The 13,024-nt window shown below is 55.2% G+C and overlaps 1 protein-coding gene across 2 annotated transcripts in view; it reads left to right on the forward strand.

Annotated features, from left to right (window-relative positions):
- The first annotated feature begins 243 nt into the window (after window positions 1-243).
- Window positions 244-13,024, forward strand: part of IL6R (interleukin 6 receptor) — a 47,546-nt gene continuing 34,765 nt past the window's right edge. Inside the window, exon 1 of one of the 2 annotated variants that reach the window (XM_036015593.1) lies at window positions 244-1,107. In XM_036015593.1, the coding sequence (XP_035871486.1) occupies window positions 1,023-1,107 (85 nt within the window). In that variant the 5' untranslated portion in view covers window positions 244-1,022. The remainder of the gene's footprint in view (window positions 1,108-13,024) is intronic. The other variant, XM_028503105.2, reaches the window with a different exon arrangement.

The following is a 13,024-nucleotide window of genomic DNA, read 5'->3' on the forward strand; positions in this document are numbered from 1 at the left end:
ACAGTGTCTATCTACCAGATGGGGATGGTGGGCGTGCAGGTGTGGACATCTACTGTGCACCTGTGGCCTCGACCCCATGTCAGGTGTGTCCATGCCATCTCCTGAGCGCAGGCTTAAACAAAGTCTCCTTCTGACAGATGAGGAAACTAAAACTCAGAGGCTTGGAAGAGCAGTCACAGACAGCAGGCGGAGATCTGGACCGAGCCTGGTCTCTGCCGCCTCCAGAGCCCAACGTTTCCTCGTGGGCGCTGCAGCCTGTGGGCCACAGGCAGGCACGGAGAGGAAACGTGTCTTTCCAGTAGGGAGCCCTTCAGTGCCCAAGCCTCAAGCCAGATCGATTAAATCAGCATCCCCGGGGCCAGACCCACGCACTGGTGGTTTCTAGGGCTATGCAGGAGATTCCAGGGGCACCCCGTGCTGGAGCATGCTCGACAGTGATGGCGAGGGGCACATGCCTCCTCCAGGGCTCTCCAGGTGCTCCGTTCACAGCGTCATTCAGTTCGCGAAACCAAAAATCAAAACCGACCAGTGCTGGCTGAATCCCCTCCTCTCGTCAATGGAACCTAGGGGAGGGGCCTGGCCGGGCTCGCCCCCGCCGGGCTCGGGGTCTCCTGCCCCGGGGCTCAGGTGTGGCGCACGGGCAGGAAGCCTGAGATCGGCCGGGGCTCGGGGCTGTTGCGCCATCCGCTCCGGCTTTCGTAACAGCACCCTGGAGCGGCCCGGAGACGCCCCAGCGCGAGTTCCTTAAATGTTTTCCTCCGTTGCCTGGACTGTCCGTGGCTCTGAGTCACGTGCAAGTGGGAAGTCGCACTGACACAGAGCTCGGCCAGAAGGAGCCGAGCCGGGCACGGCGCGGGGCTCGAGGACTGGCCGTCCGCGCCGAGCGCGGGCCCCCCAGGGATGGGGGCTGCCCTAGGTGCCTGAGCCCGCCCGCTGCCGCCCCGCCCCGGCCGCCCGGTTCCGACCCGCCCGCTCGCCCGCCTGCCCGTCTGGAACTATGGGCCACTAGCCGAGGAGAAAGCATGCTGGCGGTCCGCTGCGCCCTGCTCACCGCCCTGCTGGCCGCGCCGGCGGCCATACTGGTCCCAGGGGTCTGCCCCGCGCTGGGTAAGGGCCTCGCGCACACCTGGTGGGCTGAACCAACGGGCGGGTGGGGGAAACCGCTGTGGCCGCCGCAGATGGGGGCTGGTGAGCGGCCTGAGGGAGGAAAGGAGGGGTGAAGGCTTCCGTCTTCCGTGGCTAGCTTGGGTTCCCGCGGCCACAAGGTGCGGGCTCCGAGTGGCCCAGCTGTTCCGTCGCGGGCGAGGGGCGCGCGTACTCCCTGCTGCGTCCTGCGCCTTCGGAGGTGCGCTCTCTGCTGAGACTGCCCTGCGGCCGGGAAGCACCCTGTGGTCTACTCGCAGAACTCGGTTAGTTCTCAGAAACCCGATTCTCCGGTCTCCTTCCAGGGTCCCCAGGAGACTTGACACAACCGCGTCCCGGGTGACTCTGAGGGGAAATACCCCAGCGGGGTGGAGTTCCCGCCCAAGGCTCCCCTCCAGCCTCAGCTTTGGGTCGGGGGGCGCCTTGCCTGGCTTCCCCTCAGCCCCCTAGCTGTAAGTGTGGATGACAGTGCCCTGACTGTCGAAGGGACTGACTTCATGGGCGCTGAGTCACGACCCTGTGGCTGCTTGCACAGGCTTCAGCAGACACCAGCTCTACAAGCTGTGTGCCCAGCCCTGGGATTTTAACCTACGTGGGAAGGATGATGGCCAGGGACCGGGACGCCTTGAGGCTGGCATACACTGGACTGCACTTCCAGAGGAGAGAAGAGGGGTGAGGCGGGGGCCAGGGGCACTTTTGCCCCTGTTGACTGTAACCTGCCCCTGGCATGGTGCCCAGCTGTGGGTCTAGTCTGTCCAGTCCAGCTGGGCACCCTGCCTCCCCAGAGGTCTATTTTAGGGTCTGAGGGCTTCTTTGAAGGCGAAGCGGAAAACCAAGGGGGCAGGCTGACGTCTCCCGCTGGGAGATAATGCTCCAGAGCTGGGGGCTGGAGTGCTGCAGCTGTCTGCCTTCTGGTTCCTCGAACATGTGGAGGTGCTGTTGCTCGAGGCCTCCTGTGCTTCCAGGCATGTTTCCCCATTCTCCGCTGGGCCTAAGACACTCGTACTCTGTTCCAGAGAGGGGACTGCAGCTCTGAGAGCTTGGGGTGGGAGAGGCCCGCCCCCGCATGTCCCGAGTTCCAGGGCAGCAGGTCCTCACGACCCCCAAATGTAGAATCAGCACAGCAGGAAGAGCTGAGGGGTGTTCGGTGCCAGGCTGAGCGTGACCCCTGGCTGGCTGAGCGCTGAGGCAGAAGAGGCCAGGGAGGGGGAGTGGAGGCCCGGGCTTGCCCACCATGGTGCCAGAGGGAGGTGAGGCAGAGTTGAGGCCCCTGTCGGGAGGGAGCAAGGCTCCCCTCCCTGCCTCTGCTGCCACGCACACCCACCGCACACCGCAGCCGGGGCACCTGCCCCAGGGAGGTTACTGCTACCTCTCTGGTTTCACTGCACTCCCGAGTGGTTAGGCACTGCGAAGGCAGCCAGTGGCCATTGTTTCTCCATTTCTCTGGTGCCCAGGAGGGATGGACAAGGTGGTCTCAAGACCTGGACAGCCTGTGAATTTAAGGCAGAACTGAGAGTTTGGGGAGGAAGTGAAAGCCCTCACAGTTCAGAAGGAAAATGCAGAGAAGTAGAAAATACCCAACTCCCCTCCTACACCCACAGAGACTCAGCCCACAAACTTGAGAGTAAAAATAAAGACATCGTACAGGAAGCATGGAGCAAATGACTGAGATGTCTCACTTTGGAGAAGTGAGGGGCCAAGGGTGAGCAGCAGCTGGAGTGGGTTTGGAGGGGAAGTCCGCTGGCTCTTGGGCTGTGGGCTCTTGCAGCCAGGAGACCCGCCTTCCTTGGGGTTAGCGGCTGCCCACATGTCCTGGAGCTCAGGTGTACTTGCCACGGACACGGGCTGCACCCAGGTGGCTCAGGGTCTCCTGCTGCCTTCTGCAGAGTGACAGGACACAGAACACACACACATCCACCTTGCTGTCATTCAGACTCCTGCCTCAGCTTCTGAGCTTGCCTTTTGGGTGATTTCTTCCTGCCCTCAACGTCTACCCGCTTCCCTACCCTCAGCCTGCAACAGTGCTTCTCCAAAGATTAGTTCTGGGTCTAGTTGCATCAGAACTGGTGTGTGTGTGCGTGTGTGAAGGGTGGGGCTGGGGGCAAGCCAAATGCCAATTCTTGGCTCCAGATATACCCAAGAGAAATATCTGGGAGTGAGTCTTGGGAAATGTCCTTTTCCGCAAATGTCCTTTGCAATTGGCAAGTTTGAGGATGGCTGGCCAAACAGTGAGATTGAGGCACTGAACTAAGCCCCCCACCCCACCCCCACCCAGGGGGCTCGCCTTCCACTAGCCAGAAATCTGCTCCTGCTTTGGCTCCGTTCTTGTGTATTGATCGCAGCAAACACTTGTTGAGTCCGTGTAAACCCTGTGGAGCCTGTGTGCGGTCAGCCACCCAGACTCTGCCTTGAAGGAGCTTGAAAACAGTCCGGTGTGAACCCCTAAGAGGGACTGAGGAGGCCCAGCTGTGTGACGCGGCCTGCTCCGTACTCACTACTCCTTGACAGACTGTCTGGGGGTGGGGTGGGGGTGGGGTGGGGAGGAAGCCGCCCTGACTGAGGACGGAGACCCGAGACCCCCGGCAGCAGGCACGCACGCTGACCCCCGACCTGTCACTTAATCCTGGGACTGGGTCAACAAACCCTCCCCTCTCAGGGTGGGGGCCACGCAGGCTGGCCTGGGTTCCCGAAGTTGTGAGTGCGCACCCCTCTGCCCTCCCTGCCGCTGTCTCACCAGGCCTGCAGGCCGCCAGCCCTGTGAGGGCAGCGTTGGTGTCACAAACCTGGGCTTTTCCAGGTCAGTCTTAAAGGCTACAACTCTGCTCTCGAGTAGGGTAGCTACTTGCTAAGTGTGGCTATTTAAATTTCAGTTAATTAAAATGAAATCAAATTAAAAATGTGGTTTCTCAGTTGCACTAGCCGCATGTCAAGTGCCCGACGGCACCTGTGATGGTGGCCTCTGGGCCGGACACGGGAGAGGGAGAGCGTTTCCCGGCGCGGGTTCAGGAGAACTTCCGGAGGCTTCCCGTGGCTCTTCCTTTGCCCCTCGCTGGTCCTTCGTCCCTCCTCCACCCAAACTCAGCTGCACCCGAACTCAGCTGGTCTGGTACGGGCAGTGGCTGAGGCTGGGGAGCCAGATAGATGTCTGCCCTGCGCGCCACGGAGAAATGGCGTGAGCTTGGGTGAGCCATCTCACTGCTCAGGGTTCCTGTTCTCACCTAGAAAACATAAGTAATTACACTACCTTACAGGGTGGAAGGGGAAAACGAGCCAGATTGTATTTTCAAAAAGTCCCTAGTGCAGAGCAAGTGTTTAAATAAGTGTAGCTAATAATTCATTCATTTGAAAAAAATATTTTCAGCTCCTGCTGTGCTCCAGGCACTATCCTAAGCTATAGATGCGGCAGTGAGCAAAACAGACAAATATTCCTTCCTTGTGGGAGCTTCGTCCTGGTGAGGATGCAAATGAAATACGTAGTCTGACTGTGGCCCAGGCTCGGGAGGAGGAACGACGTGGGAGGGAGGGAGGGAGGGAGGGAGGAGCAGTGCGTTTCTGTTGAGGGGGCGTGTTCAGTGGGTCCCTGGGTGGGGGGGGGGGAGGCCAGGGGAGTTTTCACCGAGATGGTTATTTGAATGAAGGCCTGAAGGAAATGTAGAAACATTTAGGGATTCCTTATGTACCTGTCAACCAAAACACTTCCTTGGCCAAAAGCTTTTCTGAAAGAAAGAGTTTACGGAGCCAGATGCTGGCCCGGAAGGACCAGGTCCTGGGCGTGCGGGCGAAACCGCCCCGGTGGGGCCGGGGAGAGCCGTGTCTGCGGTCCCGGGCCCGCGGTGTGTTCGTACGTTGTGTTTTGGGGGAAAAGGAAGAGCTGTAAGTCGTTTCGAAAGCATTCACACTGGCTGTGGGTGCAGAGGGCGGGGAAGGTGGGAGTCTGTGAGGAGTGTTTGCTCCTTTGGCCTGGGGCGCGCAACGGTCTGGAAAGTTCGAGCGGAAGCAAGAAGAGGGCGCCTGGCGGTCAGGGGCGCCTGCCTGTTTGCTTAGGTAATTGTGGAAGGAGCCACCTGGAAGTTAACTCAGTGCTCCAACACACACTCAGGAGAGTGTGGGCAGCCTTCCCTGGTCATCCTGCCGTTGGTAACGGATAACTTCTCTTGTCTCTCCCTTCCGCCCTCCGGCCTGCTGTGATTTAATTCAGGACACTTCAGAATTTTCTCCTGGTCACTCTCATCGTGGGCAGGAGAATTCCCACCTCCTCTGGCACCACCTGTGGTCCTGTTTGGCTCCGGGGGGGTGGGGGCAGGAGCGCCCGGCCCTGGTGAAGCCGTGGCTGTCTCCGGGGAGCCCAGGCCTCAGCCATGGGGATCCTTGGATCCCTTCATGTCACTTTGTCGGGTCATGAGCCGTTTCTGAGGTTCGATCTTCAGGAGGGAATCCTTGAGGGCTGCAGCGGCAAGGGGGCAGGCGGCAAAGAGAAGCTTTGGCCTCTCTGTCGGGTGGAGCTGGGGGAGCATCTTCTGGGCAGTTGGTCTGGTGGTCTAATCTTGTCTCTGGCCTTGAGTTCCAAAGAGGTCCCAAGTCTGGCAGAGTTGGGGGCTTTTCCTGCACCGTCCTGGGTTCAGTCTTGACTTTCAGCTGCACCCCAGCGGGCTCCCCGCTCCCACCCGCCCCCTGCCAGCTCAGCCCCGTGGCTCTACCCTCAGACGTGTGTCCCCGAGGCTGTCATCCAGGCTGTCCTCTAGCACCTGTTCTCCTTCCCCTCCACCCCCCAATTTCCTTTTCTGAAAAACATCTTTTGGTCTGCGCCCTCTTCATGATGGTGATGACAGTGTCTGTTGCCATATTGAGTGCTGACTGTGTACACAGAACTGTGCCAGACACTGCACGTGTGATCTCATTGCTCTTCCCAGCAGCCTATGTGAGAGGGTGTCACAGCCATTGCACGGATGGAGAAGGCGGTAGGACAGGCAGGTTTTGTCGGAGGCAGTCGGGGGTTGGTTTTGGACATGTTGCCACTGAGGTACCTAGACAACCAGGAGAAGACGCTGAGGCGTTGGATGCAAGAGTCTGGGGTTTGGGAATGAGGCCTGAGCTTGAGGTTTGAATTTGGGAGTCTGGAATGCTTGTGGAAATGACCCAGTACAGACCAAAAATTGACAGAGAGAGGTGAAAATTGCTGAAGCAATCCCCAAGAGTAGGCAAGAAGAGGCAGAAGCTCAGAGAAGTTAAATAACTTGCTGGAGGTCGCACAGCAAGGAAGTGACAGACCAGGCTCTGAACCTTGCTACTTTCACGGTGTCACCGTGTCACTAACAACTCCCACTCTCCAAAGCACAGGGACGTTAAGGTCATCTCTCCTCAGAGTATCCTCCCCGATACCACACCCACTGGTGCGGCAGGGGTGGCCCTACTTTTGTCCCAGGAAGTGTGTGCTGTCTTCTCTTAAGTGCTGAGTGTACTGAAAGGCCGCAGTGTATATTTCAGCCTTTGGGCCGTAACCCCATGTTCATTCATTCATAGCACTTGGAGTCAGGAGAATGTTTTGCAACCACATGTCACTATAAGTGAGCTTTCTCCGTCTCCAAGAGAGAGAGGCAGCTGGTGTGGCAGAGTGAAAACAGCCTAGTGGTCGGATCATCCGGGCCTGCCTCCTGGCTGCCCACTTCACCAGCCAGCCCACCTGGGTGCCAAATCACTTCAAGCCTAGGCAAGAACAGCGCATCTTATACCGTAACAAATGTAATGGGTGCTCGATAGTCTCGATTGATCCTAGGAGCCCGTTCTGATGGGAGGAGGGCAAGGCTATGGAATGAAGACTTTTTCACAGAAAAGGGGAAAGATGCACTAATGCGGTGGGGATAATAATTATAATTGTTCATGGTTTTTGAGAGATTAGGTACGTCCTAAAAATAGTGCTAAGGTTTCAACATTAATTATCTAATGTAATCCTTGTGACATTTTGAAGTAGGTACTATTGTTAGTTCCATTTTGTGGATGGAAAAAATGAGGCCTGAAGAGGTGAGAGGCTAGACCAACGTCACACAGCCAGTCAGTGGCTGACCTAGCGTGCGAGCTTGGGTGTGTCTGAGTCCTGGGCTTGAACTCTTGACCACTGCGCCCAGTGGGCTAAGGAAAGTTTACTTACTTTTATTAAATAAAGAACTTCCTCTTTCATTTTTTTATATTTCATTGTATGAATACACTGAGTTTATTTGCCCAGTTTCCTTTTTTAAAAATCTTCTCCTAAGGATATGCTTATTGATTTTAGAGAGAGAGGAAAGGGAGGGGAGAGAGAGAGAGAGGGAGAGAGAGAGAGAGAGATCGATCTGTTGCCAGGAATCGAACCCGTGGCCTTTGGTGTAGGGTTGACACTCCAATCAAGCGAGCCACCAGCTCAGGGCTACCCTGTCTCCTTTTGGTGGACATCTGGTTGTCTGTTGTTTTGCCATTATGGACAGTGCTTCGGGGCATAACTTTGCATATCCCTCATGTTGCAAGAGTGTCTTCACTCCTTCGAGTGATAAATTCCTCGAAGGGGAATCTATGGGTTGAAGGGCATGCGCTTTTGTAACTTTGAGAGAGAATAGAACTTGCAGCAGTCCACACCCCCAGCAGCAGTGAGAGAATGCCTGCATCCTCCCATCTTCACCGAATTTGCATTTATGTTATCTGAGTGAGACTGTACGTGGTTTTCCATTCAAAAAATATTTTATTTATTTTTAGAGAGAGGGAAAGGGAGGGAGAAAGAGGAGAGAAACATTGATGAGAGAGAGAAACATTGGCTGCCTCTCGCATGAGCCCCAACCAGGGGACGAGCCCCACAATCCAGGTGTGTGCCCTGACTGAGAATCAACTGAGCCACACCAGCCAGGGAGGTTATCCTTTTTTTTCTTTTTAAAGCGTCCATTTTTGTATCAGAAGTTCTTTTCCTTTTTATTTTTTTAATTCAAATTTTAAAAATTATTGATGAGAGAGAGAGAGAGAAAGAAACATGGATTTGTTGTTCTGCTTTTGTATGCATTCATCGGTTGCATCTAGGGTGCGCCCCGACCGGGGATTGAACCCGTAACTTTGATGCATTAGGGTGACTCTCTGACCACCTGAGCTACCCAGCCAGGGCTGATTTTTGCATTTTTAAGAAACATTTGCATAATCTGCTTACATCAATTGCCTATTTATATTCATTGCTCATTTTAAAAAATGAGTGGTTGGTCTTTTTCTTCCTGTTTACAGGAGCTCTTAATATATTAAGGATCTTAGCCCTTCATCTGTGATACAAGTTGTGAATTTTTTTCTCCAACTTGTTATTTGTCTTTTGACTTTTTCTTTTTTTCCTGGCAGGGGATGGGTTTTGTCATGCAAATTAAAAAAAAAGTAGTTGAATTTATCAGGTTTTTTTATGACTTCTAGGTTTTGTGCCATACTTGAAATCTTCCTTATGTCAATATTACTTTGAAAGAGTCTAATTTTTCTAGTTAAAATGTTTTTATATTTAAACATTTGGTCCATTTTCATTTCTCATGGAGTGAGCAATGAGGTATGGCTCTAACTTTTTCTCCGGTGTAACCCATTGTTCCTTTATAGTTTACTGAATCTTTTCTCTACTGATTTTAAAAGTCACTTTTCAAATCTACCAAATTACTGCATGTACTGGTTTTATACTGTCTCTCAGCATAGCAAGTAGTTAAAGACAAGTCATGCAGCCTGATGGCCTGGGCCTGGGTCCCGGCTCGCCCCGCTCGGCTGTGCAGCCCGCCTGCCTTCTGCTCTGTGGGAGGGGCTGCTGGGGGGGGCCCGGTGAGACGACCCGGGTGTATTTGGAATAGTGGGTGTATGTATGTAGCCAACACTCAGACTGAGCTAGTTTTTAAAAACTGTGGAAAAATACGAGTTGCATAAAATTTGTCATCTTAGCCATTTTTAAAGTGTACAGTTCAGCCCTGGCCGGGGTGATTGGTTGGTTGTAGCATTATCCTGTAACCAAAAGGTCTGAGGTTCAATTCCAGATCAGGGCACATACCTAGGCTGCAGGTTCAACGCTGGTCAGGGTATGTACGGGAGGCAACCGATGGACGTTTCTCTCTCACATCGATGCTTCTCTCTTTCTCTCTCTCAAATCAATAAACGTATCCCTGGGTGAGGATTAAAAAAATTAAATGATACAGTTCAGTAGTGCAGACTAGGCTATTTTTGGTTACCATGACTTCTGAATTTTCTAGCATCTTCCACAGCATTGTTTGTTCGTGGGCCAGTGGTGCACCGTTTTAACTACGGCAGCTTGACACTTCCCTGCACAGGCCTCCCACGTTCCAACGTAGGGAGGCTCGGCATTGTAAACAGGCTCGTATTCCCTAAGTTAGACTCTAAATTTTCTTGATCCCAATAAAAATACCAACAGGACTTTTTAAAACTGGGCAAGCTGATTCTAAAGTTCAGGTGGAAAAGTAAATAAGCAAGGATAGCCAGGACAGTTCTGAAAACGCAGGGACATGGGAGGGGAGTTAGCCCTACCAACCTTTGAAGCGTGTCATAACCCCACAGGAGAGCCGGGATCAGGTCCACAGCTCCACTGAGGACAGGTGTGCCTGCTCTTTCATCCCGAACTGTTTCCATGCCCTCATGGCACGTGGGGGTGGCAAGGGGGTCGTAGGCCTGAGCTCAGGCAGAGGTGAGAATGCAGGAGGGGGGCTTGAGGTCCTTTGTGAGAGAGAGCATTGCAGTGCAACATGCACAGAGGAGAGTGCGCTCAGTGTAGCCCTGAGAGCTTGACGAACTGCCATAAACAGCTCACCCATGTCACCCCCACTCAGATAAAGGGCAGAACGTGACCGGCCTGGAGCCTGCCCTGGGTTCCCCTCCAATCGCTCCCTCCCACACCTCCACTTCGTGACGTCTGCCACGTGTAGATTTGCTTCCTCACATGTAAAAGGGTAGGAGATGGTGGTGGATGTGTTTGGGATGAGATGGGGACATACAGCAGGTCCCTTCTTCCTGCTCCCCCTTGCCAAGCCCCCTCCACAAACACAGAGAAAAGCCTTCCTAGGGGTCAGGCTCCTGGTTAGACTTCCGGTGCAAGGACAGGCCCCTTTGTGCCCTTCTGCAGGGACGGCGTGGGCCGTGGGCCCCGGGCCAAGCATGACTGAGGCCTAGGGCCCAGGGCTCCAGTCCCGGCCACAGGGCACACTGGTGGCATGACTGGGCCCTGGTGCTCCTGTACAAATGGGCAGGTTGTCCTGAATCACTTTTAAGGGCCCCTGTAGCCCCAGCTCAGCCGCTCTGTGGACCCGGGGCCTGTGTGTGTCCCTGTGTGTGTCCCTGTGTGGGCATCTGTGCCCTTCCTCGCCCCACGCTCGGTCCTGCCTTAATCTCTTCATCTGCTTCCTGGGGCTGGTGTGTGTGTGTGGGGGGGGTGGATTGTTTGCCCTCCTTAGATGGCTCTTCCTCTAATTAGTTTATATTCTCTGGGAGGTGACCCAGCCAGACCTCTGGGCGTGGGCCAGCCGATTACTCCTGATACTGCCAGAGGAGGATTACATGTTTTTCTCTTGAGGAGCTGGTCACATGCTAGTCCCTGACTCAGCAGCCAGTGTTACCTTTTTATGGGTCCAGAAAGCCTCCAAGGCTGCCTCTCTCAGGTAGTATGTAGGCCACGGTGCGGAAGGATAGGGAAGGCTGCGCCAAGGTAAATACTGACACCACCAAATACAAGGCAAATACAAGCAGGTACAGGAGTGCAAACACGTTAGTGAGGAGGGTGGGGGCTGCCAGAGGGGCCCGAGGTCCGAGAAGAGGGACTGGGGAAGGGTGGGGCTGGGAGCTGAGTTTCTGAACTTGGCAGGGGCCGTAACTTAGACCCCGAGGGCTGGCCTCTCCCTACAGACAGAGGGGGCATTCTGGGGGTTTCGGGGAAGTGAGTGGGTGACCCGGTGAGTCAGAAGTGGGGGCACTTTGACACTATAACTAGTCATTTGAGTGCTGCTGCTGCAGGGTAGGGGTTGAAAGGTCAAGGGTGCCAGGCTGCTGGCTCTGGTAAGAGACCCTTCTGAGGGACTGACTACTCCGTGTGGCAGAGCTTGCCTCTCCCACCCACCAACACTTATCCCTCAGCCCAGACCCACTTCCACAGGGCTCTGTGGAGGGTGGGTAGGAGAGAGAAGAGCAGGGCAGCGGAAATTGGGAGGTGGGGAGAGATGCAGGGTTGTGGGCAGCCCAGAAAGGGGGACCTGGGGTGGGGCAGAGTGACACCTGGCCCTGGCAAGGTAGAGGCTTGGGCCAGACCCCCTCCCTCACTAGCTCTGAGCTGGTGGGCAAGGCCGCCACTTCTCTGAGCTTCCCTGCCTCAGCGGTGGAGTGGGGCCAAGCCCCCCCACGCAGGGCTGTTGTGAGGGGTGGAGAGCTCTCAGGTAAAGCATAGGCACGTGGCGGTAAGTGCTAATGAGTGTTAAGGAATGTTAAGATTATTATTACATTGGAAGTCGGGAAGCTGGTCCCAGCCCTTAGATGGGAAGGCGGGAAGGGGGATGAGCCCTGGGAACTGGTCCGAGGCCCCGTGGGGCCAAATTCTGCATTTGTTTCTGTTTGGACGTGAAGGGCCCACACTCTTCTGGAGACGTCTCTGACATCAGGCCTTTAATCCCCTGTGACCTCTCCTGCCGTCTGTGTCCCTGCAACCTGAGAGGCCGGAGGCCTCCGGAGCTGCCAGCCACCCCTAGAGGCCCGCAGGCCCCGCGTCTCTGCCCAGAATGCAGGGCGGTGGGATTAGCAGGCGTGTGCTAGAGCCGTGTCCCCACTGGCTCGCTGGGCAGCTGGTTCACTGCTTACATAATCGGGGCCAGGGACCTGAACTTGTTTTTGCTGGCAAGAGCAACAGCAAGCTGTGAGAGAGTTGAGAAATATGTCTCTGTGTGCTTTTTTCTCTGGTTATTGACACTGCAAGTTTACTCAAAGAGGGGAAAAAATAGAAAAACAGCAAAGCTGCTTGGCTGTCTGGCACCCAGCCTTACTTAGGTCCAGAGCGGGGAAGAATCCCATCCTCGGGGCTGGGCTGCAGAATCCTGGCTTGAGGGTGGTCACAGCGGTGTGGGCCCAGTGCCCCAGGGGTGGGGTGACGTGGGCATCAGGCTGGCGTGTGTGGGAGCGGTTCCCGGGGGTGATGAGGACCTGAACTCTCTTCCCCTTAAGGAGTGGATAGCGAGGGAGGGTGCGGGAGTTTCTCCCGGAGCTCTCCAGAAATGGGAGAAGCTTTTGTCTGAGGACACTGGGATGACCTGGCTGTCATTCCTCTCCAAAAGTCATCAACTATTAGAACAGTAAGGCCAGAGATTAATGATGTGTTTTCGGGCAGTGACTGAGACAAACAGACACATGCGTGCTTCCAGGCCTCAGAGCTCGAATCACTTGCGTGTTAAGAGGCTAGACGGTAGGAGCGGGGGCAGCGGGGAGCTTCAGGTCTCGGTTGGAACCCTCGTCTCACAGGGGGGCGTGTCGGGCTGTGCCAGGTGGTGAGGCACCCAGAGCCCTGGGCAAGTCATTGGCAGGACCATAAACAGGACTCCGGTCTTCTGAGAGCACAGAGCTGTTTCCTCTGTGCCAGTCTGCCTCCTGCTCTTAAAGTTGTGCTCGACACGAAATAACAAATCACGGTGAGACTACGCACGGTGGGAACTGTCACCCTGTGGAGAGCACCGGGTACCTGCTTCCCCGGCTCTCACTTCTTTTTGCCCCTGTTCCCTTTTCACAGGATGCTGTTCCCGTGGCTCCACTTACCAAACTCCCACTCCCTTCTCAAGGCCCAGCTCACACCTCTCTTCCCTTGGGGCCCTCCACCCACTGCCCCTTTGAATGATTTCACCCTCATGACTCCCTTAATGTGTCAGGAACA

Source organism: Phyllostomus discolor, chromosome 14 (assembly GCF_004126475.2).
Source record: "Phyllostomus discolor isolate MPI-MPIP mPhyDis1 chromosome 14, mPhyDis1.pri.v3, whole genome shotgun sequence".
NCBI classification, from domain to species: Eukaryota; Metazoa; Chordata; class Mammalia; order Chiroptera; family Phyllostomidae; genus Phyllostomus; species Phyllostomus discolor.